Source organism: Gopherus flavomarginatus, chromosome 7, assembly GCF_025201925.1.
Source record: "Gopherus flavomarginatus isolate rGopFla2 chromosome 7, rGopFla2.mat.asm, whole genome shotgun sequence".
NCBI classification, from domain to species: domain Eukaryota; kingdom Metazoa; phylum Chordata; order Testudines; family Testudinidae; genus Gopherus; species Gopherus flavomarginatus.
In genome coordinates, this window is record NC_066623.1 from 76,684,078 (window position 1) to 76,711,874 (window position 27,797).

At 41.1% G+C, this 27,797-nt stretch overlaps 2 protein-coding genes across 2 annotated transcripts; both read right to left on the reverse strand.

The window, feature by feature from the left end:
• Positions 1 to 80: 80 nt before the first annotated feature.
• Positions 81 to 17,576, reverse strand: LOC127055439 (pancreatic alpha-amylase). The gene is made up of 11 exons (XM_050962395.1): positions 17,537 to 17,576; positions 6,347 to 6,562; positions 5,530 to 5,676; positions 5,101 to 5,298; positions 4,150 to 4,380; positions 3,047 to 3,180; positions 2,824 to 2,946; positions 2,630 to 2,729; positions 2,259 to 2,380; positions 2,024 to 2,149; positions 81 to 270 (listed from the first exon to the last, which is right to left on the reverse strand). Exons 2-11 carry the CDS (start codon positions 6,512 to 6,514, stop codon positions 81 to 83), a joined length of 1,539 nt encoding a protein of 512 aa, XP_050818352.1. The 5' UTR covers positions 6,515 to 6,562; positions 17,537 to 17,576.
• On the reverse strand, positions 16,970 to 27,528 carry LOC127055437 (pancreatic alpha-amylase-like). The gene is made up of 10 exons (XM_050962393.1): positions 27,361 to 27,528; positions 25,887 to 26,033; positions 24,897 to 25,094; positions 21,774 to 22,004; positions 20,515 to 20,648; positions 20,300 to 20,422; positions 20,068 to 20,167; positions 19,811 to 19,932; positions 19,594 to 19,719; positions 16,970 to 17,633 (listed from the first exon to the last, which is right to left on the reverse strand). The coding sequence occupies exons 1-10, from the start codon at positions 27,526 to 27,528 to the stop codon at positions 17,444 to 17,446; spliced, it is 1,539 nt and encodes a 512-aa protein (XP_050818350.1). The 3' UTR covers positions 16,970 to 17,443.
• Positions 27,529 to 27,797: the final 269 nt, after the last annotated feature.

Sequence of the window (27,797 nt, forward strand, 5' to 3'; positions counted from 1 at the left end):
AGGATCATTCATTGTTGTGTGCTACACAGAACAAAAAATACTAGGTGAATGACCAAGGGAAGAGATGCATCCAGTTTACATTATAATTTAGCATTAACTTGAATTGCAATGAAAGGATCTTCAGCCTGGTTACTAATCTGGAAATTGGCAATACCATTAGACTCAACGTAGACTTTTGTTCCAGTACAGGAGTTGCCCTCCTTTTGCCCAGAAATAACATCACAGTAAGTGCCAGCAGGAAGGCCAGTTTGCAAATTCACGTTCAAGCTCCTATGTATAAAAACAGATTGAAAAGGAATAAGTGGTAATTCAGACTCTCTAATACAGATATTTCTCTGTAATTAAAAACTTGAAATGTCATAGAATCATTGAATATCAGGGTTGGAAGGGACCTCAGGAGATCATCTAGTCCAACCCTCTGCTCAAAGCAGGACCAATTCCCAACTAAATCATCCCAGCCAGGGCTTTGTCAAGCCTGACCTTAAAAACCTCTGAGGAAGGAATTTCCACTGCCTTCCTAGATAACCCATTCCATGCTAGCCTGTGGCCCGTGGGATGGCACTGCAAGGCCAGATAGGTTTTAGTCTTCTGTCTGGTCTTATACTCTTTGGCCAGTGGGATTGGGATTGCTGGTCTGGGAAGCATACTCAGTCTACTGTGACTTCTTTAGCCAAAGTAAGAGCAACCGTGATGAATTCAAAGGCTTCAGGGAAGTCTTCACAGGCACCTCGCAAGGTTGCGGCACCAGGAAGAAGACAGGGAGTTCCCTGTCAGTCATATTTCTGGGATACTACTCTCATAACAGGCATAACCTCCACAGAAACTTCATCTAAGGCCTGATCTACACTTAAAATTTAGATTAACTTTCCTACATTGCTCCAGGATGTGAAAAATCCACACCCCTGACCACCGTAGTTAAGCCGACCTAAACCTTGGCATACACATGGCTAGAAAACGGAAGTATTTTTCCATTGACATAATCCACCTTTCAAACAATGGTAGTTAACTACTATGGTGGCAAAAACCCTTCTGTCACTATAGGAAGTGTCTACACCGTAGCACAGTTACAGCACACTAGCTGTATGCCCATAGTGTAGACATGACCAAGAGAGAGAATACAAATGTCACAAAAGATTCTTACTGTATTTACCAGCTTTCTTAGCATGTTCAGCTTTCAGTTCAGACTCAGTGTTTTGACTCTTCATTATCACTTCTGCACATATATTGTTTTTTCCCTCTCCCTAGGACTCACCCGAAATGGCCTTTTCTGATAGCCCCACTGAGGCACCTTGGCAGACTGCTGGCTTCATAAGGACTCTTTTCTGGCAATGTCATACTCTTTATGGCTTCCACTAAGTTTCAGATTCCCCAAGTCTCTTTCTGCACCTCTGACATGAGAGGAGCCTAGAAGAGCACAACACCAAACCTAACAAACTGCCACCCCTTATGAGACTCTAGTCGAGTCTTTGGGAATATCCAGAGAGATTGAAGGCATTGCTGGGGACAAAATGCCTTTTGTATTGGAGAAGGAGGCATTTAACTGAAGTGATTTAAACCGTAACATAGATGAAGCCAAGAACAATTCAGTGAATAGCACTCAAAACCTGAGAATACCATCCCGATAAATCATCCAATCTAGTCATCAACTTTTCTCCTCCTCCCTTCTGCAGATCTGACCCAATCCCAGCTTCATGGCCTTTCTGAGAGCATCCCAACCTGACTGACATATTACTCTGTTAAATCTCCAGTTCTTTAGAGCCATCCACCTGCTAGCCCATGGCTAGTTACCTCTCAGACCTGCATAGTCATGCATTCCTAACTGACCAACCTTCATTGCTCGGTACAAATCCAGTAATCTGGAATTAGTAGCAGACTGGTGTGTTGCTTAGAAAGCTAATGATGAGTTTTGAAAAGTGTTTTTGGGAGAAGGCAGGTGGTAGGTTTGGATTTGCAACAGGTAAAGTTGTCACATAACCTTTCTATAGCTAAAATGTTTCTGAAGCAATTCACCCCACTTACTTACCAGTCATCATTATTAAAGACAATGAATCCTCTATTACCACGCCCAAAAGCCACTTGATTGCTGCCATTGTCCCACCAGTTTGAGAAAGGCTGGCCATCAACCACATTACGGAAAATAACCATGTTCCTGAAAATACAACAAATAGGCTTGACTTAAATTAAAATATCCCCACTTCAGTTAAAGATATATTGCAAACTGCATCATCTTTAGTTAATTTCTCTCTACAGTTTCCTACCTTATTTGACGCCACCTATGTTCACAGACCCAACCGTTGCCACAAGTGCTATCTGCATTGATTGTAACAGCTTTGGTTGAGCCATCACCATTGCTTGGTGGTCCTATCCAGTCATTAACATCCTTGTTGATAAACATAAAATTATAGAAGTTAAATGTTCTATCTCGGAGAAAGGCCATACATAGGAAACAAGATAACATTCATTCTTGTTCAGAGAGTCAACACAAGGCTTATTCATCATTCAACTACCACTCCTACCCTAAGGATATTAATGGGCATTAAGTAGTGCCTAGGCCCAGCGCTGTCTCGCTACACAGGGGTAAAGTTCATCTTAAGAGTCGTGAATTTATTTTCAACTGTTAGAAACCTACCACTCCATTCTGGAAATTTCTTGTCCAGCTGTAACTTGACATTACACGTGTGAATCCATAAGGATGAGCGAGCATGAAACCAACTGCCATTTTATATAGTCTGTAAGCCAAAGAGCAATGAGACACATTAAGATACACTGTCTTCATTAGGACAAAAATAATAAGACCCTCACACAGCCAACAGCATTTCCTACCTGGCATCCCAGAAGGTTAGAATAGAAGCTCCTCCAGCACCATGTCCCCTTTGGTTGTCATGATTATCCACAAAGATAAGGGCTCTGTCAGAGGGCATGAAACCCCAGCCTTCTCCCCAATTCCTAAACAAACAAACAAACAAACAAACAAACGAGTCAAACACATTGACACTAATATTTCAACTATTGCAGGAATCTAACAATTAATCCAAATGCTATATACTTTAAATAGGCCATCTTTTCTCCATCCCATCTGCGGATGACTGTCCCCAATTTCGCACCATATTTGAATTCAGTCACTCGGCCATTTCCAAAGTAGTCACTGGCTTTAATTGGCTCTCCACCCAAGTCAATTACCTGGCAAAAGTAAGGAAAAGCTGTTAGCACATTCCTAGCTATTTAAAAAGCAATACAATAAACACTAATTCTGGGTCTGTATTATAAGAGAAATAATTTGGTTTACTTGCTCAAACACATTTATTGCTACTACCTAAAGCACCTTAAATTCAATGTAATGAAGAACATTACAATGTCTTATTTTGTATATAGCAAGCATTGTTAGCTGTTGTGGGTGTTAAAAGAATTGCCCGGGTGCCAGAATGCTTAGTTTGAGAATTTGAGAGACATTTGAGAAGAACCACACCAAACTTTTTCCTACTGGGAGTAATTAGTGTCAGCTTTTTCAACTGTGAAAAGTATTCTGTTTAAAAAATAACAACCACTCTATCATTAGCTTAGGGACTACACAAAATAATTCTATGCTCTTTCTGTTGGCTCTGCAGTAGAAGTTAGCTAACAAAATAAAATTTCCTAGACCTGTACATATTAAAAAACCCTGGAGAACTGTTCGCTTAAGATTTCCAAGGGGTCTTGGAAAGCTCCAGTGTCATCATAAAAGACTAAAAGTGAGATTCCTAAGTGGCAAAAGTTAGACTCCATAGGGAATATTTTTGCTTGATTTGGCACTTACGTGCACTTTGTGTCATCATTTGCACCTGTGTAGATCAAATGCATAAGTATCTGCATGCAAAAACCAGATATTTATACACCTACTTGATTTCAAAACAAAAGCATCTGTTTGTGTATGCAAACTGATGATCATGTAAAATTAGAGAATTTAAAATTTAGCCCTTAACTTTCTTTCATATAGGGCATGATTTTGCAGAGTACTCTTTATTAAGTTAAGCCTATGATTAAGTACTCTGCTAGATCAAGTCCAGAGTGTTCAGAACCTTGCACTTTGCAGGATCCAGCCCATACTGTATTTGTATGGTTATATAAAAGAACCCATCTCTGTACCGAGTGAAATTAAGAAAACGAGATTACCTCCTGGAAAATAAAAGGCCTCGTTCCTGAGGAAAACCATCGAGTGTTTAGGTTTTTCAGTTTGTCTAAAAATGCCTTCATATCCCCAGGCCACATGTGCTTGGAAGCATCAATTCTGAAGCCTGCCACCCCAATATCAATGAGATTGTTCATGTATTCAGCAACTTTTGAGCGCACGTAGTCCTTCTCCAGGGCAAGATCAAGAAGACCAACCAGGCGGCAGTCACGGACCTGTTTTAAAAATTAGTTGAGATGTCACCGAGTCATACACCAAACTATAAATCTTTGATTAAAATATACTCATTTTAACATATTTTTAATCTCATATGCTAAACCAGTTCAATTCACATGCTAAACCTGTTTTAAATAGAATTCCTTCAAAGTCAATACAGAAGAATGTACTCTGGAATTTATTGTATTTAGGTGGTGTGATTCTCAGGTCAGGCCAGGAAGTGAAGATTGTCTGCAAATCTAGCTGCCTTGTGAATTTAGGAAGGGAGACTGCACAATGGAATTTGGCAAACACAAGGAGCTAAAATCCCTAAATTTGGGAAAGGAGACATTAACCATTTAATGATTACAAGAGCTCAGAGTTCAGTTTTCTTGCTCATCACACTGCTGAATTACCCGCATCACTTGATGCAGAACTGTGGGTTTTCTAAGGATGTCTCCCATTAATAGTTACTGATCAGGCTGAAAGTTCCTTAGGTGCATAACTAACAGGTGAATAAATAGGCGCATAATTCTAAGCATTGGAGAAGTCAATGGTCATACTCCCATGATTAAATTTAGGCACATACTTAAGTACCTTCTTGTATTGAGTGCATACTGATCAGCTCAGCCAAGGATCTTGTTATTTTTTTGCCTTATTAAAATGGTCGTCCAACAGCAAAGGGTAGTCGAGAAGATGGGGAGGGGAGGAGTAAAAACAGATACTTACATATAAATTACCTGATTCTCATCATTGTAATTTTCAATCTCTCCACTTCCAGTTTTACATTTACCATCGTTAAAGTCCCAGGCTGAGTATGGCACAGCAGGAAAATCTCTGGTCCCTGCATTGAAATAGCTTCCACAAGTAGCACTATTTCCAGAGCCGCCACCAGATCCACACATGTGGTTGACTACAGCATCCACATAAATATGAACCTAGAGAGCAATGTTTGCATTTCAGTTTGTTTTTACAAAGGAGAGCGAAGTGACATTGTGAGTTTCTCAGACTGGATCACCTTTTATTCCTTCCACTTACATTCCTTCACCTTTTCTAACTTCTTTGCAGCCTTCTCCCTTCATTTGAAATAGGACAGGCAACTATTCTGATCTGAAGTCAGTTATTTCTCCCCACACTATTTCAACAGGAGGAAATCCACAGATACTTACTCCAACATTGTTGCACCTGGTCACCATGTCTTTAAATTCATTTTCATTTCCAGATCGTGTGCACAGTTTGTAGCTGATTGGCTGGTACCTTTCCCACCAGGGTCTCCAGGGATTAGTAACTATAATATTTTCATTTGGAGGTGATATCTATGAATGAAATTATGTCATTTGATAAACTAGTCATTATTTTGATGTTTGTAGAAGCGCAGAGAGGGTGCTCAGTCCTGTACAACACATATAAGGAGCACAAACAGAGATCACTTACACCAGTTTTATTCCTGATTTACACTGCAATCCAACCCCCTCTCTCTGACAATGAGCTGATCCTGGGAGGACTCAGATTGAAATCAGTGAGAGTTAAAGGAGCTCACCATCTCACAAAGGTAACTAGGACTGATTCCCTAAAGAAAGACAAAACCACCCTGGGAGACTGAAATAATTTAGAAGTTTCTTTTTAAATTGGGATGACAGGAGTTGGTGTTTGTGCACATCACTGGAGAATAAATATGTCTGAAATGGTACTAAATAAGAAATACATTGTTACATTCTAATTCCGCCAAGTACAAAGTAAGTGACACATAGTAGAAAGCATGTGGGGTTTTGGTGCTGTCTCAGTGAGGACAAAGTAAAATCACCCCTTCACAATGACTGGTCTAGGCACATACCTGTCAACATTTCCTACTTCCATCACCCATCTCTACTGATGGTACCTCTGGTGCCTGTTCTCTGTGAACTGGATCTTTTACTCTGGTAAATAAATAATGCCAAAAGATGAAGAAATTTTACTGTCTATTTACTAACATTAGAGGCTACATACCTGAACTCCTCCAAATCCATTGGGTGCTAAGTACCGTTCACATTCAAGAGCAATGTCAGCCCAACGCCATTCAAAGAGGTGGACAATAGATGTCGTCCCAGACTTTGTATTTGGATCGTATTGTGCCCAGCAAAAGCCAACGGCTACTAGCAGAAGAAGAGCCTTCATGGCGCCTTAAGTGAGGGATTGTGCTCTTCTCTCTGGCTCTTTATAGTCCTGCAAGAGGGTACAGTTACATGTGACATATTTCACATGACTACCTAGTATTTGGTTAACTCGCCATTTGTCATTTTATCTGACTGTGTCTGAAGTGCTCAACAGGTGAAGATAAAAGAAATACTTGTGCTAACAAACTTTAACTGTAGAGAAAACAAATTAGGGGTGTGTGTGTGTGTGTGTGTTTTTAAGGATGACAACACAATTTTGCAGAGGTCTCTGGCATGTGAGAGTGCACCTGGGAACACAAACTCATTGACAAAAAACAGATATGAAAATATCATTGGCTTCAGTAATTAGGAGTAGATGCTAAACTGGGAGGTTCACTCTCACAGATCTAAAAGGCATCAATGGCTTAGAACCAGAAATACTTAATATTAAACATCCATCTGCACTGCCCTTCTAGAGAACTCCATCATTTCTTAAAAGTCCAGAATTTCTCTCTCAGGGCTAAATTGTTGCCACATAGGATAGATAGCCCTTGGGTGGAATGGCATGGAACTACACTGCCCCAGAGGACACATGAGTGGCATTGTGCTTTGGCTATTTTAAAATGTATTTTTCCCTGTAGCCTAAAAATATTTTAAGAGTAACCATAAGAAATTGTATTTTCCTGTAGTTTTGTGGGTTGCAAAAAAATGTGTATTGGGTCTTTTATTGTAGCACTGGCTTAGCTGACATGAGCAATCCCAAGTTGAGACAAGACATGCATGAGTAATTACTGAACAAACCCAAACATGTAACTCCTGAAACAATTAACTATTGTGACTGTGATTACAGTAAATAAGAAGATAGACGCTAACTAGTGTGGTTATGTTTATAGTAAACAATGTAGTCAGAAACATCTTGAAGTGATAAGCATGCCTTATGAAAGCTGCAAAGCAATTAATCTTTACATGCAAGTTGGTATCTAAGATAGGTGGTGTGTGGTGTGACAAGAGTTAGAATGATGGTATCCCCCTGTACCTAAACCCCTTGCATCTAGGCCTGGCTTAGCATACGCAAAGAGCAGTTATATGCCTAATAAAGTAAACTGAATGTCAAACTGTCTTCTGGATCCCAGAGAACTGGATGAAGTGTTCTCCCAGAACTTGACAAGGTGTTCTGGAAAAAATATGTGGGAAAAGCTCAGAAGGCATCCCAACATATATAACAGTTTGGCGATCAAAAGGACTATAATCACAGAAGTTAAATTCACCATTAGTGCTTTCTTGTTGATTTGGTGGGAACAATTGAGTAGAATCAGAAAGAAAGAGATTAATATTAACTTTTGGTTAATATTTTACTACCTGGACTGATAGAGGCCTGAGAGATAGTAGGGAATTATAAATGCATAGCTTTTTAAGGCTAAAAGGATCAGCTAGTCTGAGCTTCTGCATAATGCAGGCCACAAATTTCATTAAAAAATCCTACATCAAGCCCAAAAACCTGTGGTTGAACTAAAGCTTATCTTTTAGAAAGAGAGCAAATCTTAGCCAAAATGTGGAAGGGACTGCAAACAATAGGGAAATAGCAGAACAGACCAGCTGAAATGATACAGCAGATATAAGGAGGGCATGAGTCAGATTTTTTAAGAGAGACACTGTCTGTCTTCATTGCAAAAAAACCCAAACAAACAAGCAAACAACCTGAAACAGGTTTTTACCAATAGCTATCTTTTACAAGCTATTCTATCTTGATGGAAAAAGATCTGTTCTTGCAGCGAAGACAAAGGCAATATGAATTTCAAAGAGATGCATCATATCGTAGTCTCCCACTAAAACAAAGCGTAATCAAATTCCACAGTCTTAGTAAAAACACAGAAAAGTAAATATTAAGAAAATGTATTAAACTTAAAAAGAGACTCTGGAAGATGGAAAGCTTAACAATGTGACTGAATGACAGCCAGATGTTGAGAAACTGTGAGACCGATTGTCTCACCAGGAATTGATTGGTCACAGGCAACTAACACACAAGCTTGATTATATCACAAGAACAGTAAGTTGTCAGCGAGCAGGCCCCACTTGCCAGCAGTAAGCCTCCAACTTTCAACAGCCAGTACATGTTATGATAATGCCTATAGATTAAAATATGTATGCCTAGCTGGTCAAACTCATCTAACTTTTAAATCCAATCTCAAACTAAAAAAAAACCTAGAGAGCTTCTAAAACACTGAGATGGCCAGCGCTATAATCTGACCCCCAACGTACTTGCACAGAGAACAGCAATTTGATACTAGAGGGGGTCTTCAGTCTAGCAAACAAAAGGTATAACAAGATCCAAAGGCTAAAAGTTGCCAACAATCAGACTAGAAATCAAGTGCAAGCTTTTAACAGTGTGAGTAATTATTAACCATTGGATCAACGTACCAGCTGTGGTGGAGTCACCATTACTGCAAATTTTAAAATCCAAATTGGATGTTTTACTAAAAGACATGCACCAGTTCAACCACAGCTATTGGCCTTGAAACTGGAATCACTTCACGGGAGGCCTATCGCTTATGTTATGCAGGCAATAAAACTTGATGTCACAAGTCCCTTCTAGCCTTAAAAAACTATGAATCTTTTGACCTACAATTTCTAACATGGCTGCAACTAAAGTAGGCAGCTAAACCCACATGGAGGAATGCAAATTAGATGATGCAAAAGGAATTTAGATGCCTAACATGCATCCAAGTAGGACTATTCTGACCCTGATGTAATAAAACAGCCTTCTGGTGATATGCAAAAACAGTTATAAAGACTGGTTTTCTTTGTGCCTATCTCCCATCTGCCTTTCAAAGCAGACTAAGGGTATGGCTACACTTACAGTTGTACAGCGCTGGGAGTTACAGCTGTCTTCGTACAGCTGTGTAGGGAAAGCGCTGCAGTGTGGCCACACTGACAGCTACCAGCGCTGCCGTGTGGCCACATTTGCAGCATTTGCAGCGCTGTTGGGAGTGGTGCATTGTGGGCAGCTATCCCAGCGTTCAAGTGGCTGCAACGTGCTTTTTAAAACAGGGGGGGTGGGGTGGAGTGTGACAGGGAGCGTGGGGGAGACAGAGAGAGTGGATTTTTGGAGCTGACACTGTTCTCAACTCCCTGCCTTGCAATTCTAAGGACTGGAAGATACACAGCACCTACCTTGAATCATTTTAGAAAGTTTCCTTCCCCCACCCTTCTCTTATTCAATAACTGCAAATTATGCGCTCCTAAATAGCCTTCAGACCATATAAGCAGCTGCTCAACATGGACTCCCCTCTCTCCTCAAGCAAACAGCTGTGAACATTCCAAAGCAATTCACCTGCCTCTGCTCGCTCGCTGGAGCAAAGAGCAGCTGTGTTTATTTTTTAGATAAGTAGCTCTGGGGAGCTCATGTTGTACCAATTATATTAGACCAGTAAAAACTAGTATCAGAGGGGTAGCCGTGTTAGTCTGGCTCTGTAAAAGCAGCAAAGAATCCTGTGGCACCTTATAGACTAAAAGACGTTTTGAAGCATGAGCTTTCGTGGGTGAATACCCACTTCTTCAGATGCATGTGGTGGAAATATCCAGGGGCAGGTATATATATGCTAGCAAGCAAGCTAGAGATAACGAGGTCAGTTCAATCAGGGAGGATGAGGCCCTGTTCTAGCAGTTGAGGTGTGAAAACCAAGAGAGGAGAAACTGGTTCTGTAGTTGGCAAGCCATTCACAGTCTTTGTTCAATCCTGAGCTGATGGTGTCAAATTTGCAGATGAACTGAAGCTCAGCAGTTTCTCTTTGAAGTCTGGTCCTGAAGTTTTTTTGCTGCAGGATGGCCACCTTAAGGTCTGCTATAGTGTGGCCAGGGAGGTTGAAGTGCTCTCCTACAGGTTTTTGTATATTGCCATTCCTAATGTCTGATTTGTGTCCATTTATCCTTTTCCATAGAGACTGTCCAGTTTGGCCGATGTACATAGCAGAGGGGCATTGCTGGCATATGATGGCGTATATTACATTGGTGGATGTGCAGGTGAATGAACCAGTGATGGTGTGGCTGATCTGGTTAGGTCCTGTGTCGGTGTCGCTGGTGTAGATATGTGGGCAGAGTTGGCATCAAGGTTTGTTGCATGGATTGGTTCCTGAGCTAGAGTTATTATGGTGTGGTGTGCAGTTACTGGTGAGAATATGTTTCAGGTTGGCAGGTTGTCTGTGGGCAAGGACTGGCCTGCCACCCAAGGCCTGTGAAAGTGTGGGATCATTGTCCAGGATGGGTTGTAGATCCTTGATGATGCATTGGAGGGGTTTTAGCTGGGGGCTGTATGTGATGGCCAGTGGAGTCCTGTTGGTTTCTTTCTTGGATTTGTCTTGCAGTAGGAGGCTTCTGGGTACACATCTGGCTCTGTTGATCTGTTTCCTTATTTCCTCGTGCGGGTATTGTAGTTTTGAAAATGCTTGGTGGAGATTTTGTAGGTGTTGGTCTCTGTCTGAGGGGTTAGAGCAGATGCGGTTGTACCTCAGTGCTTGGCTGTAGACAATGGATCGTGTGATGTGTCCGGGATGGAAGCTGGAGGCATGAAGGTAGGCATAGCAGTCGGTAGGTTTTCGATATAGGGTGGTGTTAATGTGACCATCACTTATTTGCACCGTGGTGTCAAGAAAGTGGACCTCCTCAGTGGGATCTGAGGGAAGTGGCCTGTAGAATTTGGTATTGGAGAGCTGAGGAATACACTAAGAAACTACAGCATCTACTCAGGACACTCCCTACACTAACACCAGAAGAAATCAACATACCCCTAGAGCCCCGACCAGGGTTATTCTATCTACTACCCAAGATCCACAAACCCGGAAATCCTGGACGCCCCATCATCTCGGGCATTGGCACTCTCACTGAAGGACTGTCTGGATATATGGACTCTCTACTCAGACCCTATGCCACCAGCACTCCCAGCTATCTCCGTGACACCACTGATTTCCTGAGGAAACTACAATGCATTGGTCACCTCCCAGAAAACACCATCCTAGCCACCATGGATGTAGAGGCTCTCTACACAAACATCCCACACACAGATGGAATACAAGCTGTCAGGAACACTATCCCTGATGATGCCACAGCACAACTGGCTGCTGAGCTCTGTGCCTTTATACTTACACACAACTGTTTCAAATTTGATGACAATATATATCTCCAGATCAGTGGCACTGCTATGGGCACCCGCATGGCCCCACAATATGCCAATATCTTTATGGCCGACCTGGAACAACGCTTCCTCAGCTCTCATCCACTCACGCCCCTTCTCTACCTACGCTACATTGATGACATCTTCATCATCTGGACCCATGGGAAGGAGACTCTGGAAAAATTCCACCATGATTTCAACAGCTTCCACCCCACCATCAACCTCAGCCTGGACCAATCTACACGGGAGGTCCACTTTCTTGATACCACGGTACACCATCACACAAATCTACACCAGCGACACTATCACAGGACCTAACCAGATCAGCCACACCATCACTGGTTCATTCACCTGCACATCCACCAATGTAATATACGCCATCATATGCCAGCAATGCCCCTCTGCTATGTACATCGGCCAAACTGGACAGTCTCTACGGAAAAGGATAAATGGACACAAATCAGACATTAGGAATGGCAATATACAAAAACCTGTAGGAGAGCACTTCAACCTCCCTGGCCACACTATAGCAGACCTTAAGGTGGCCATCCTGCAGGAAAAAAACTTCAGGACCAGACTTCAAAGAGAAACTGCTGAGCTTCAGTTCATCTGCAAATTTGACACCATCAGCTCAGGATTGAACAAAGACTGTGAATGGCTTGCCAACTACAGAACCAGTTTCTCCTCTCTTGGTTTTCACACCTCAACTGCTAGAACAGGGCCTCATCCTCCCTGATTGAACTGACCTCGTTATCTCTAGCTTGCTTGCTAGCATATATATACCTGCCCCTGGATATTTCCACCACATGCATCTGAAGAAGTGGGTATTCACCCACGAAAGCTCATGCTCCAAAACGTCTGTTAGTCTATAAGGTGCCACAGGATTCTTTGCTGCTTTTAGTAAAAACCAGCAGGATCTTATTAAAGGGGACAAGGCAAAGATGCCACATTTATTATGATAACAATTTATGACTAATAACTAATATCTTAATTCTTATACACACACATTATACCTAATACCTATACACACACACACACACACACACACATTATACCTAATACCTATACACACACACACATTCACACACACACACCCACATTCATCAGGTGTTCTGCAGCTGCTGCATAGTTACCAGTCCTGAAGATAACTTAAGTTCATGGCTTGATTTTGCAGCTTGGGTTCGTAGCTTGTGGCAGCTAACTGGCCAGGAAAGCTGGGCACAAGGCTGAGCTGGATCTCTGTTGGGCAGGCACCGATGTTCTTCCATGTTGGCAGCAGAATGTTACCCACAGTTTCTCATCTCACCCTTCTTTTTTATAGGCTTTTAGCTTGGATTCAAAGTCTATAGGTCTTGCTGTGTCACGCTGCCTCTGGGTTTAGATTGATCACCCATCAATTGCAGGCGTGACTTTCAGCCTTGGACCTGGCTTTGATCTGTCTTCTGTTGTTCTGTTGTCCTTTTCTTTTTAGGGTGGATGCTTCTTACTTTGTTTAGGGCTGTTGTCTAGGTCTTCAGCCGTTGGTATTTGAACTTTATGTCATCAGGACAGGCTGGGGCTGTAGGTTGTTTCCATCATTCATACATACCTCATTCACACATCTAAACTAAACTAATAAGATTACAGCAGGGTTTGCAAAAATGAAGGTTGGAGGAAGCTTTTACAAAATGGAGTGAGTGTTTTAAAATGGGATTTGAATTACAATATGGAACAGAAGTTACAGTATAGGCAAGTGTAGGGAATGGTGAACAGAAGTTACGTTAATAAAGTGAACAATTGAAAACAATTTCATTTATCAGTTCTACACTCGGAGGTCAGCCATTCTTCAAGGTTGTTGTGGACAGAAATTCTGGGATACCTCCTACTACTCTTGAGGCCAATAACAGCGCTTTTGGTGGCCGCACTTGATGAGCAGCGCTGCACCACCAGCGCTGCAATCGTTACACCCCAAGCAGACCAGGTGTACAGCCAGCGCTGCAGCCAGGGAGTTGCAGCGCTGGATGTACCTTGCAGGTGTGGATGGTTACTAAGGGTATGTCCAGACTACCCGCCGTATCGGCAGGTTAAAATCGATTGCTCGGGGATCGATATATCGTGTCTAATCTAGACGCGATATATCGATCCCCGAGTGCGCTTATATCGATTCCGGAACTCCATCAACCCCAACGGAGTTCCGGAATCGACACGGAGAGCCGCGGACTTCGATCCCGCGCCGTCTGGACGGGTGAGTAATTCGATCTTATATATTCGACTTCAGCTACGTTATTCACGTAGCTGAAGTTGCGTATCTAAGATTGATTTCCCCCCCCTAGTCTGGACCAGCCCTATGTTGCAGCCTGTAAACCCACCACCAGCGCTGCAACTCTCCAGTGTAGCCAAGCCCTAAGGCATTTGAACATCCAACTATCAAGCCAAGTTCCTTAGGCATCGTGGGGGAAAAAAATCTAAGCTTCACTTACTGTTTAACGCAGTAAACACCTAGTGTAGAAGTGTGCACACAACTACACACATACTGCCACACAACATTTATTTTCTTGGAAATTTTAAATCACAGGCACTGGGAATTCTGTAGGTTCTTCAGCTATCATAGAGATGGGTGCAGTGCAAAATCTTATCTTTGAAAAAACCAGTTTCTTTGTAAATAGGCTGCTGTGCAGATTTTAGTGAATTTCTTAGCACCAGTGTTTCATCATAGACTGTATGAGATGGCGCTTTATTTTTACTATTCAAAATATTGTCAATGCAGAGAGCAGCACAAACTGCTTTTAGTATTTAAAAATAACTTGGTATAGTTATGGAGATCATGTGGGGGGGGTCAAGCCTCCTCCCTGATGCTTACTTGTTAGAGAGTCTTCGCTCCCACCCTTACCCCAATGGTAGCGCCCTAGGTTCTTTGTTGTGCTGCCTGGTATCACCAACCAAGGTGAAGCCTCTCTGTGCCTAGGACACAAGCGGATGCTGTCCCTTGAACTAATACGCCTGTTCTTACCAAGGCTTCTGACCCAGCACATAAGAAATAGAATTCAGTAATGCAACCCCAAACAAAATTCAATGCCACACATGGAAAGAACAATATAACAAAGGGGGACTTTATTGGCAACAGGAAACAGAGACTCCAGAGACAGAAAGCGTTGTGTGTATAGTGCTGCAACCATTGGCTGGCTTAAAGACAACAATAGGGCCCTCATAAAGTGTTTTCACCCCCCATGTAGGCTGGGTTGGCTCCTGGCCCTATGGTCTCACCTGGCTCTAGGGAGCCAACCCCAGCTGGGTCTGTGCCTCCCAGGATACTGGTATCCACAGGTTTCTAACTGCCTGACCTAGGCAGTAGACCCAAAATTGAAAATAAATCTAGTCCCTTTGTCTCTGAGTCAGGCTATCCTCTACCTGAGGGGCTTAGTGGTCATGCCTCACTGTGGGCTCAGCAAACTGCCTGTAACAATTGATCACTAATTCCATCACAAACCTCTCTAGTGGCTTTTCAGTCTATTCTGTTCCTGCCACAGACTTAAGCAGGCTGGGAAAAGGTGTCTGGAGGGCCTGGAGCATTGTTGTAGGCCAGTGGGTGGATGGAGCAATGAGCCCCAAACTGTGGGACATGCCCCCCTCCCAGGGGGCACAGCGCAACACTGGGAGGGGGCACAGAGGGGCCCAAGCAAGCTCCCATGGGGGAGGGAGCATCTCCCAACCCCACTCCACACTAGGTTTGCCAACTTTCTAATTGCAGAAAACCAAACACACTTACCCCCACAACCCTGCCCCTTCTCCAAGGCCCCACCCTCACTCACTCCACACACACCCCCTCCACCCCACTCACTTATTATCACTGCAAGGAGCAAAAAGCCACCAGGAGAAGGCCAGGAGCTGCAACAGTTTGAATGTGGGAGATGGAACATCTGAGTCAAATACCCTTCACCTCCCCAGGGAGAGATTTTAGACATTATAGTAAAATTAATTGCCACCAAAAGAGTCCCATTCACAATGAGCGAGACCAAAGAGATTATTTCAGGAGCTGAATTTTCTTGCTTTCACCCAACTGCCTTGGTAGGGGCTCTAATAGTGCTGCAGCCACGGACTGCCTCCTACCCTACCTGGCAATGAACTGTATACCATGAAAAAAAGTTGTGCTGTTCCATCTTTAATGACTCATTAAATTGCATATATTGTCTGTTAAAGCATAAATTTAAACAAATTAATGTGATGGGAGTCTTAATGTTAACATTTCCTGACACTTATGTTTGCATATGTAACCTTAAATATTGCACTGATGTTATTTAATGAATTCATTATAGCTCTTGAATGTTAAGAAGGTAAGGGTGCATAAAATGTAATTCATGCTGCAGAAACTGAGCCCCTCCCTATTTTGCCATCCTGCTAATCAATAGATTGCCTAGTGTTCTTCAAGTTTTTTGACCTGTACTGTGTCCCAGATTTGTCCCAAAGCAGACTGAGAGGAAATATGTTAAGTCACCCACAGCACGACCACCTGGCCGTTCGGTGCCCAAAGTTCCACCTTACACATCAGATCAACAAGTATTGTCTTGTATAATCAGGCAAAGGATTATACACCGTAATACATGTTATTTGTATATGAGTGTGTGTGTCACAAATAAACTTCCTCAATGTGGAATGGATGCACACTAGGCTTTGTAAACTGAACTGAGATTTCCCAAGCACTTCCACCAAAACAGTTTTAGGTAAAATATAAAACTGGTTTACTAACTACAGAAAGATAAGAGTTTACGTGATTATACTAGGCATACAGATCAGAGATTACATTAAGAAAATAAAAAGTAAACATATTTTAAATCCTAACTTTTACTCTAAGCAAGAGCTGAAGCAAACAATATCTCACCCTGACAGATGGTACAAGCAGGTTACAGCTCCCCAATACTCAGGCTGGGACTACCTTCCAGCCGGGGACCACCCTTACCCAGACATTACTCCAGGTGTTGAGCTCAAGGCGGAGGGGGAGGGGGAGGGAGGGAGAGGCCAAGTGGTGATGTCACTGTCTTTCTTTTCTTCCAGCTTGCTGCAAAGATCATTGCTATGATGTGGGTTAGTCTGCCCCCATGGCATATGTGCCTCCTCAGAGAAGTCTCTAAGTTATGCGTTGATGAGCCATTAATGCCGAGTAGCTATCAATAGCCACATCTCTGGTTGTGGGTGTTCCTAACATCACAACATATTTCTGTAACACATGTAGTAATACTTCATAACTTCATATACAATGATAGTACATAAAATTCAACAGTTTATTATTGTTCAACAGATCAAGACCGATACCTCACAAGGCATACTTTGTACAAAATATATGACAGTAGTGAATATGGGGGTTTCAGAGTGCCACTTTGAGGTACAGAAGGTCACCGGTTTGATGTGAAACAAGATCTTTTTCAATATGTTTGCATTGCGAGCAAACCAAAAAAATCATTTTTTTCAGACGGCTGTAATAGATGCTGTTACAAGCTCCGCCTATACTGTGTGTGTTTGTCTGCCTGCCTGAGTTTTGGAATTACAACAGTAAAATCATCTCAATTCATGGTTTAATTTGTCCTTTACTGTCTTCTTGTGAAATAAAATGAAGTTGTCTTTAAAATGAACCATATGTGTAGGCCTGTTAAACCATCTCAAAAAATTGTATCCGTGCTACTTATTCTGTAATACTATTACAGCACTTATATAGTATTTCATTAATGAGTCTAAAAAAAAGTGACTTTTGTGCCAGCACAGTTTATTCCTTGTTAGAGATGTTATACAGAGAATCATTCATTCTTGCATGGATTACAATGTAGCATCAACATGAATTGCAATGAAAGGATCTTCAGCCTGGTTACTAATCTGGAAGTTAGCAGTGCCGTCACCTACAACCTGCACCTGTATTCCTGTACAGTGGTCACCTTCCTTTTGCCCAGAAATAACATCACAGTAAATTCCAGCAGGAAGGCCAGTTTGCAAATTCACATTCAAGCTCCTATGTATAAAAACATTGAAAAGGAATAAGTGGTACGTCAGACTCTCCAGTGCGGGTATTTCTCTGTTATTATAAAGCATCATATGTTTGGCCAGCCAGGTGGCTTTGGGGATAGTGTTCTGCACTACAATATCCGATACTTGGGGTTTACTCTTGGGTCTGGTCTTTCAGTCTCTGATACAACAGAGCCAGTGTGTGTTAGGTAGGGAGCAACATCAGCCTACAGTGAATACTAAGGCCATTGTATATACTGTCTATATGGCCTCTATGGGCCCATGCAGCCCTTCTAGACATAAAGGTTCCAGTTTGAAATGCCATCAAGCCTTGCCTGTGTAGGCATGAATAAGGAGAGATTATCCATCTACTCCCATTCACAAAGGCTTCATATATTTAAAATTCAATAATATAGGCCAGTGAACATAAATTATTCAGACTCATTTTTCCTGGACTCATTTGACCTGGACATTTAAAGAATTAGCTTTAATTATCTTTAGAACGATCCCACTTCTGAAAGGGCAAAAATTAATTAAAATTGAAGCCCCATTTCATGTGGGATAGACATGAGTACAAATGTTAATCCGCTGAAGTATCTTTCAGACAGACAGTCTCTCTTTCATGCTCTCATGCATACAGTTCTATTTGACAGCTCCTCCTGCTTTTGCATGAAGGAGATATCTACAGTGTAATTTACACCCACGAAAGCTTATGCTTCAATATGTCTGTTAGTCTATAAGGTGCCATAGGACTCTTTGCTGTTTTTACAGATCCAGACTAACACAGCTACCCCTCTGATATTTTACACATGAAAGACTCAATTCTACTCTACTTGCTCTATTTACTATATAAATTATGCATCTGTGTGGATATAATTTCCACTGAAAGTCAATGGGGACTGTGAATACAAATCAGAAGACAGAATTAGACCCCAAATAACTAGAGAAAAAAACAAGATGACAAATGTGTATGATATTATCTGTAGGGATAGTAAATTCAGGTATTCTTGTCAGTTTTCAAAAGTTTAGAGTCTTCCTTATTATTAGTCTCCTATTGTTCTTTTTCTTCTCCCAAGTCCCTTCCTCTCTGCACACCCAAATTACCTTTTCTGACAGTCCCATTGAGTCATCTCAGCAGTTTTGGCACTCTCCATTGGAATCAGGAGGGCTCTTTTCCTCCAATATCATATTGTTTGGGGCTACCTCAGCATGACAGATTCCCTACATCTCTTTCTGCACTTCTGACTCTAAAGAAGTCTAGAAAAGCACAACAATAACCCTAACATGAAGTGCCAATCCTAATGAGACTCTGCCAGTGGCTTTGTGGAATATCCAGAAAGGAAGTGGGCCTGATTAGAAACAAAGCCCTTTGTATAAGGCAGGAAGACACTTAAATGAAGTGAGTGATTCAAACCTCAACACACACAGAAGACTGAGAACAATTCATATGTAATGCAATTCTGAGAACTTCTTGACTGCTGTGCTCCTCTAAAACATCCAATCCAACCATCAACTCTTCTCACCATAAAAGAAAGCTGAAAACTCCCAGCTGCCAGCCCTTTCTCAAACCTATCCCAGCTTGACCCACATTACTCTCAGTCACTTCTCCACCCATTCCTCACAGCCATGTCTGCTAGCCTATTTAGGGCCAGGCCCAACACCAGTAGCAGCCAACGTACCTCTCAGATCTGCGTGGTCATGCATTCCCCACTGACCAACCTCTTACTGCAGGTTTCAAGTCCAATGACCAGGAACCAGCAGCAGAGTATTGTGTTGCTTAAGGAGCTATTGCTGGCTTTTGAAGAATGCTTTTGGGAGTGGGAAGATGGTAGGTTTGGAGCTGCATCAGGTAAGAGCCTTGACCTGTCCCATCAACCAGTTGCCACAGATTCTATAGCAAGTAATAGGGTCTACAGCTTGACCAGGGAGTAACATTTTTTCTGAAGCTATTCACTCCTCCCACTTACCAGTCATCATTATTAAAGACAATGAATCCTCTATTACCACGCCCAAAAGCCACTTGATTGCTGTCATTGTCCCACCAGTTTGAGAAAGGCTGGCCATCAGCAACATTACGGAAAATAACCATGTTCCTGAAAATACAACCAATGGGCTTGACTTTAATTAAAATATCCCCACATCAGGTGAAGAATATATTGGAAATTGCTGTTTGCAGTGTCCTACTTTATTTGACGCCATCTATGTTCACAGACCCAGTCGTTGCCACAAGTGGAGTCTGGATTAATTGTAACAGGTTTGGTTGATCCATCCTCAGAGCTTGGTGGTCCCACCCAATCATTAATGTCCTTGTTATTAAACACAAAGTTATACAGATTAAACGTTCTATCTGGGGAGACAGCTCAATGCAGCATACAAGATGACACAGGGATAATTAACAGCCTAATGGCCTACAGACTTGTTCTCATTGATCATAAACCTACCTTTCCATTCTCAAAATATCTCGGCCAACGGTAACTTGACATAACACGTGTAAATCCATAAGGATGAGCAAGCATAAAGCCAAGTGCCATTTTATATAGTCTGTAAACCAAAGAATAATGAGACACATGAAGATATGCTGTCTTTTTTTTGGGGGGTGGGACTGGGGGAAGAGAGGACAGGAAGGAAGAAAGAAGAAGAAGAAAGGGAACTTTGCTGGCTTTATGAAGCTACCTGGAGTCCCAGAAGGTTAGAACAGAAGCTCCCCCAGCACCATGTCCCCTTTGGGTGTCGTGATTATCCACAAAGACAAGGGCTCTGTCAGAGGGCATGAAACCCCAGCCTTCTCCCCAATTCCTAAACAAACAAACAAGGAGTCAAACACATTGAAATTAGTAGTTCAAATATTGCAGGAATCTAATGATTAATTCAAATTATAGATATATTACTTTAAATAGGCCATCTTTTCTCCATTCCATTTGCGGATCACTGTACCCAGTTTGGCACCATATTTGAATTCAGTCACTCGGCCATTTCCGAAGTAGTCGCTGCTTTTAATTGACTCTCCACCCAAGTCAATTACCTAGTAGAAGAAAGAAAAACCACTATTATAGTCCAATCACCTGGTTAAAAAGAAATTCATAGTCCTAAATGCTGCTTTTAGGGAAGAAGAAATCAATTGAATGCATTAAAACAGTAACAAGTTGGGTTACTTACTAAATCCCATTTATTGCTTCCTAAAGCATCCCAAATTCAGGTGCAATTGAAAAATATTAGAATCTCGTCTCCTCTCCTCCACTCCCAAATATGTCATGACCATGAATAGATTAGTAATGAAATACATGATCCAATTCCAGAACGATCAGTTTGACAATAAAAAGAATCAAATGAGAAGTTTGACTTTAAAGGGACATTGCTGGGAGGTTTAGATCCAAAATACTAATTTACATTTAAAATTGGTAGAGATTGTCTTCTGGTTTAAAAACATTCATTTACTGATAAAAGTCATGTAACAATATTGCTGAGACTTGGGGGGAAAATCTTACAAAGTTATTTATTTATATTTTCTCTATTGATACTGCAGAAGCTAACTTACGAAATAAAATTCTGAGATCTCTATATATTTTTAATGATTATATGAATAATGATGAATAGGTGATGGAGGAAAATGCATGGAAGAATTAACGTACACATTTGAAAGTTTTTCACTGAATAAGCCAAGTAGGCTTGGAAACGTAAAACTAGTACCAAAATAGGAGACCGGGAGCTGGAATATTAAGTACTAAAGGTTAGAATCCATAGGAACTAAAACTTTTGGGGCCTGATTCTCCATTATTTTTTCATTTTGTGTGATCATTTAGACATCTACAATGTGTATACACATGTAAAATCATGAATAAAATCCTGGCCCCTAGAAGTCAATGGGAGTGTTGACATTGAAATCAATAAGCCAGGATTTCACCTCAGCTATTTAGACAGTTACTTGATTGCAAACAAAAGGCTCCATTTGGGCCCATACAAATTAGGAAGTGGAACATTTTGACCTTAGTTCTTTGCATTAATTTGTAGATAATTCAGTCTTGCAAGCTGCTGAGCACTTGGGTCCTGATGCAACAAAGCACTAACATACATGCAGGGTCAAGGCCATACAGTATTTGCATAAAAGACCCCATTTCTATGTAGAGCAAAACGAAGAAAATGAGATTACCTCCTGGTAAATGAAAGGTCTCGAGCCTTTGGAAAACCATGGTGTAGTTAGATTTTTCAGTTTGTCTAAAAATGCCATCATGTCCCCAGGCCACATATGCTTGGAAGCATCAATTCTGAAGCCTGCCACCCCAATGTCAATAAGTTCGTTCATGTATTCAGCAACTTTCGAGCGCACATAGTCCTTCTCCAGGGCAAGATCAAGAAGACTGACGAGGCGACAGTCACGGACCTGTTTAAAAAATTAGTTGGGACCCTGATTTAAGACAATTTTCATCCCATGTGCTAAATGAAATATCCTGAACACAGTTCTTGCAAAGCCATTGTCGAAAAAACACAGAATAATATAGAATTACACAGGGCCACCTCCAGAAATTTTCTCTATGCTATGCACTGCCAGTCCCTGTACAGCCATGCCCAGGGGAGCTGTTGACACCAGCTCCTCACCCATGCCATGCTCAGCCTCCATATTCCAGCCTCTCCCGCCAGGTGTTGTGTCACGCCCCATCCCTGAGAGGGGACATGGGCTGTTGAAAGTGGGTTGAGGCAGGGCAAGCCCCTGTGGAGGTGTGCTGGTGCACAAACTAGCCCCATGACAATGGCAAGGAGGATCAGTGCTGGCCATCCCACTGCCCTGTGTACCCATTCAGGGTTGGTCCCACAGCCCCTCCATCATGAGGCCAAATCTGAGTGGCACTGTGACCCCTGTGCACCAGGTTGCAACACCTCTCAATTTTGGCCCCACTGCTCTCCTCCCCTACTATGACAGGAGGGCTGGCAGGGACAAACATGAGTGCTCAGTGCTCAGTGCTCAGTGGGCCAGCCAGCGCGCCTCTTTTTTGTCACTGCCAATGGTACACAATTTGCATAACATACGTATGGCTGCAGGTGACATTGGGATTATGTATACTAGACTTTGCTGCTATAGGACTTGATTCTCTACTACTTTGCATCATATGTAGTTGTTTATATTTGTACAAAGACTGATTGCATTTTACACCCACTCTGCATAGGTGTAAGTGACTTAGGAAAATGCCAGCTGAGAATCAGTCCATTAATTCTATACTCATAGGGAGGTTTGGAAGGATTAGCTTTTTATCAGTAACTGTCAGTACACATTGATTTCAACACACACACACACACACACACACACACACACAATGAAAAAATATTTCCCCCATTAAAAATTGAAATGTACAGGTAGCGCAGAAAGAAAAATGCTGCTTGAGAACTTATTGGTGTTTGATTTTTGTTTTAATGATTATAAATCTTGACATTTTTGAATCTCAGTGTGGATTATCATTAAAAATTGTGTGACCTTTCCCATCAATTCCCACATCTATGAAAATTTAAAATTAATACAAATATAAAAAAAGCTTAAAACAATTTTTGCAACTGTGATGATTTAAATCTATAAAAATGTAAAAAGGCTTAAAAATAAACAATATTATCCATCAAAATTATATTAAAAAATCAAATTCTGCCAAACCTGCTCATGTGATTTCAATACAGCTAGGAGAAGTAATAAGTAATTTGGCTTAATATATCATTTTTACTTCAACTCTAATATACAGATAAAAATATTTCTCTTGAACATCAACTACATGCTACTTTTCTCTTACCATGGGAGTGCATGAGAGATTTTATTATAGCTGGATTCATAATACAAAATTTTTCCACAGATTTTATTTCATAATTTTAAACAAATCCATTCTGACTGTGTTCATGCCCGTTTTTGTGTTTGCTTCCTGTAAAATTTGCTGATGTGAATTTTCAATGAAATAGAAGATTTTAAAAGAGTATTTTAAAATATTCACAGAAAAAGAATGGTTTCCTATAGCAATCCTAGTGTACTTCTGAGAGACCATGTGTAATCAAGTGCTTGATCTCTGTATTACAGTGAAGAGGTGAATAATAATGACACTTTAGCATCTTTCATCCTGAATGATGCCCAATCGCTTAATGAATTTTACAATCTCTCTCTCTCTCTCTCTCTCTCTCTCGCTCCCTCCTTTTCCCCCTCCCCAGCCATCAAGACAAGGACAAAGGGAAACAGAGTAAGAGAGATATACACAGGAATCCTTTCATGTCATATTGAAATGGGGTAAAAGATGCTGTTTAGCAATGCACAGCACCACTACCTAACTGTTCAGGGTAGAGGGGTGAAGAATATTGCTTCCAAATGAAGCTGCCATGGGAATTTAGGCAATGGAATGCATAATGGAATTTGGTGAATACAGCTGATGACCTAAGACCCCTCACTGGGAAAAGGAGCCATTAAATACCAACTAAGCACAAGAGGTCAAGTCAGTTGTGTGGCTAACCCATAAAAGAGCACAAGGAAGAATGCTAACTACTCACACGTCTCTGTACTACCCTGGGATTTGCATGCATGTTTACTGATCAGGCTCAGTCCTGATTAGCTTTTAAGAGGTAATAGCCTTTGAAAGGAGCAGCAGGGCCTTGATTGATCAGCAAGATACTTAAGCACATTCCTAACGTATAAGAAAAAAGAACAGGAGTACTTGTGGAAGTACTCCTGTTCTTTTTGCGGATACAGACTAACACGGCTGATACTCTGAAATCTAACTTACAAGAGTTATCCCACTGATTTGATAGGACTATTCACATGCTTAAAGTATCTTGCTGAAATGTAGCCTATTGGTTATGTAATTCTCACTACCTCTACTAACTAATTAATGGAAAGACTATTATGTGTGAAATATTGCTAAAGCTGGGCAAAAATTTTCTATCAAACATTTTTTCAAGGAAAATAATGATTTTGTGTCAATTTTGCCAAATTGTTTTTGGGGAGGAGGGGAGCTGAGACATTCCTAAATTTCATTTTGACTTTTTTTTTTAAAGTATTAATATTTTGGTTTGAAACTATTTTTATTTCAAAAAACCTCTTTAATTTATTTTAAGCTTTTTTAAACGTAAAAAATTAAAATGGAAACTTTTTTATATTATTATTTTTAAATTGCCAGTGAACTGAGAAATCAGTTATTCATCCATCTCTGAGTTTTTCCTGTTCTGAGGTTTTTATGTGACAGCAAAGCCCTGTAAAGAAGAGGGTGGGCGTAAGAATAAACAAGGAAAATATATTTTACAATTCTAAATTTACCTGAGTCACATCATGGTAATTTTCAATTTCTCCACTTCCAGTTTTACATTTACCATCGTTAAAGTCCCAGGCTGAGTATGGCACAGCAGGAAAATCTCTGGTCTCTGCATTGAAATAGCTTCCACAAGTAGAACTATTACCAAAGCCAGCACCAGAGCCACACATGTGATTGACTACAGCATCCACATAAATATGAACCTAGAGAACAATGTTTGCATTTCAGTTTAATAAAGCCGGTACCTGAATGCCATTGACTAAATAGCACTTATTGTCTCATTTACATTCCCCACCCTTTTGACGCCTCACTTTTTTTCTTCTAGAGTTTTTTCATGTGAGCAAAGCGATAGAATATTATTTTTTTCTAAATATCCAGCAGTGAGCTTACCATTCAGTGATTGCACCTCATTTGAAAGACCAGACTGTTTGGGAGAACATTAGATCATCTCTCTTTTTAACTCTTATCTCCCCATATCTTCCCTCCTGAGTTATCTGGTGCCTCACTCTGATTTTGACTGCTAATGACCACATACCATCAGTCAGCTTCAAGACCATGTGAAGTAAAGAAGTTACATTTAAGCATCCATCTTAAGTTCTATCTTCAAAGAATAATGACTCCAATTTTGCTAATTGAGAGTTTTTCAATTATACTAAATTTTAAAAATAGGCATCTTTTGAAAAGCAACTATTTTTCCTGATTGCAAACTTAAAAAAAACCCAAACAAACAAAAAAAACCAAACAATTTTTGCTGGGTTTCTCTTTAATAGTACTTTCTTGGGTTGCGCTATTGCTGCATGATTAAGCTTTTGATTGACCTAGTCTTCCACTGCGAAGGCTTGAAAAAACGTCTTCAGTTTAGAATTGGCACCTTATCTCCTTGGCATTACTGAAGAATATATATATTTTTTTAACTGGGAACAGGACAGAGGGCAACCTGAAATCTCTTACATCTCCCCACACTGTTTATATAGGAGGAATTTCAAGTCCCTTACTCCAACATTGTTGCATCTGGTCACCATGTCTTTAAATTCATCATAATGTCCAGATCGTGTACATAAATTGTAGCTGATTGGCTGGTATCTTTCCCACCATGGTCTCCACGGGTTAGTAATGACAATATTTTCATTTGGAGGAGATATCTGTGAATAAAGTGATGTCATTTGAAAATAAACTTGTAATTACTTATGTACTTGTTCAGTGTTGTAAAAGACATATAAAGACAGAGGATCTGAGACCATGATCCTCTGTGGCAAGGAGTTGGCTCTACCAGAGCCCAATCCAGGGAGATGCTCATCATTCTCATCTCCCTTTGATATCAATAGGAGATGAAGCAGCTCAGCATCTCAGAGGCAGTCCTTACAGACAGGAACTCACTGGGTGATCAGGCTCCTGAGCTTGCTTATATTTAAGTGTTTGAATGAAACTGGCATATGAAATAGACATAGGTGAGTGTTTGTGCAGCAATTTGAGAAATGGTATATATCAAATTGTAGCTGTCACACTAAAAGGCCAAGCTGTACCTTAGACCCCTTTTGGCTCCTCGAGTATACCTCTCTGGTAACAAGTTTTGTTACCATCATCCCTCTCTGGGTGGAACCACACAGTCCTACAACTCCTAGAATGGGCCTCTGGGCTGCAGGTCCCCTGGTGATAATATGACAAGCCCAGCTGCATTTGGCATCTGGTCTGCCAGCCTTTTTTTTAATCTAGAAGCCTGTGACTACTGGCTGATTAAAGGCTCTAAAAACAGCTTCGTCAAAATAAAGTATTGTTTATTCCTCCCAAAATACACAGTATTCCGAGAAGTTAAAAAGTGAGGGGCCTACATACATGCCCATGTCTTACCTAAACTTTATTCTTTCTTTGCAAGTTTTGAGTAAATTCCATCCAGCCCAGCCCACATAAACCAGGACTGGGAGAGAGACAGCCAGCCCTTGCAACATACTTTCAGTATGTCTGTCAGACTTATCTCCAGCATCCTCTTTGTTCCTAGGCAGAGGGGTCTTTGCCATCATGTTCCTTTGATCCCAGGATCAAAAAAAATAAATGCACTAGCCCAGCTGGAGTCAGAGAGGTGAGTATTTCCCAATTAAAGTTCACTCCATTGCTCCCCTAAGGAGCCTTGGTATCTCTCTGTGGGTACCTTTATTTCTTTCATTTAATTCTGCATAGTCAAAATATCAGTATCTCCCTCATTTTCCACAGTAGTAAATAAAGATTCAGGTGTTACTTTTCACCTAGAGGAATAAATATTTCAATCACACCCTTTGGAGTAATTAAATAAATGCACCCCATCATGATGGACTGGTCTATTTTTACTGCTTCAGCATCTAGTACTTCCATTACCAATTTCTGTTTAGTTTGAACTTGGTGCCTGTCCCATATGACCAGGATTTTTACTTTGGTAAGCAAAATGTGCCGCTTATTAGGCAATTTCAATGTCTATTAACATTAGAAGCTACATACCTGAACTCCACCAAATCCATTGGGTGCTAAGTACCGTTCACATTCAAGAGCAATGTCAACCCAACGCCATTCAAACAGGTGGACAATAGACGTCGTCCCAGGTTTTGTATTTGGGTTGTATTGCGCTGAACAAAGTCCAATGGCTGCTAGCAGAAGAAAGGCCTTCATGGTTCTTTCCGTAATAGCTTGTGCTCTTCTCATGGATTTTTATACTCGTGCAAGAGGGTAAAGTACATGGTACAAATTACACATTTTAAAAGGCCAACTATTTTTAGCATTTATCTTGCTGTTGCTTTGATAGTTTCAGAACTGCTTATCTGATGAAGCTATGCCACAACCTCTCATGACAACTTTACTAATGTAACACGTTAAGGCTTAGTCCTGGATTACACAAAAGTGTTGTATTGGTATTAACTATATTGGTTGAGGGAGTGAGC

Excerpts from the sequence above, each read along its gene's own strand:
- LOC127055437 (XM_050962393.1), bottom strand. The coding sequence starts at position 27,528 with ATGAAGGCCTTTCTTCTGCTAGCAGCCATTGGACTTTGTTCAGCGCAA. Across the intron at positions 20,649-21,773 it reads GACCTTTCATTTACCAGGAG|GTAATTGACTTGGGTGGAGA; the intron begins GTAATCTCATTT and ends TTCTTCTACTAG. Across the intron at positions 17,634-19,593 it reads GTCTTTAATAATGATGACTG|GAGCTTGAATGTGAATTTGC; the intron begins GTAAGTGGGAGG and ends TTTTATACATAG.
- LOC127055439 (XM_050962395.1), bottom strand. The coding sequence starts at position 6,514 with ATGAAGGCTCTTCTTCTGCTAGTAGCCGTTGGCTTTTGCTGGGCACAA. Across the intron at positions 5,677-6,346 it reads ATGGATTTGGAGGAGTTCAG|ATATCACCTCCAAATGAAAA; the intron begins GTATGTAGCCTC and ends TTTCATTCATAG. Across the intron at positions 2,150-2,258 it reads CATAGGTGGCGTCAAATAAG|GAACATGGTTATTTTCCGTA; the intron begins GTAGGAAACTGT and ends TTGTATTTTCAG.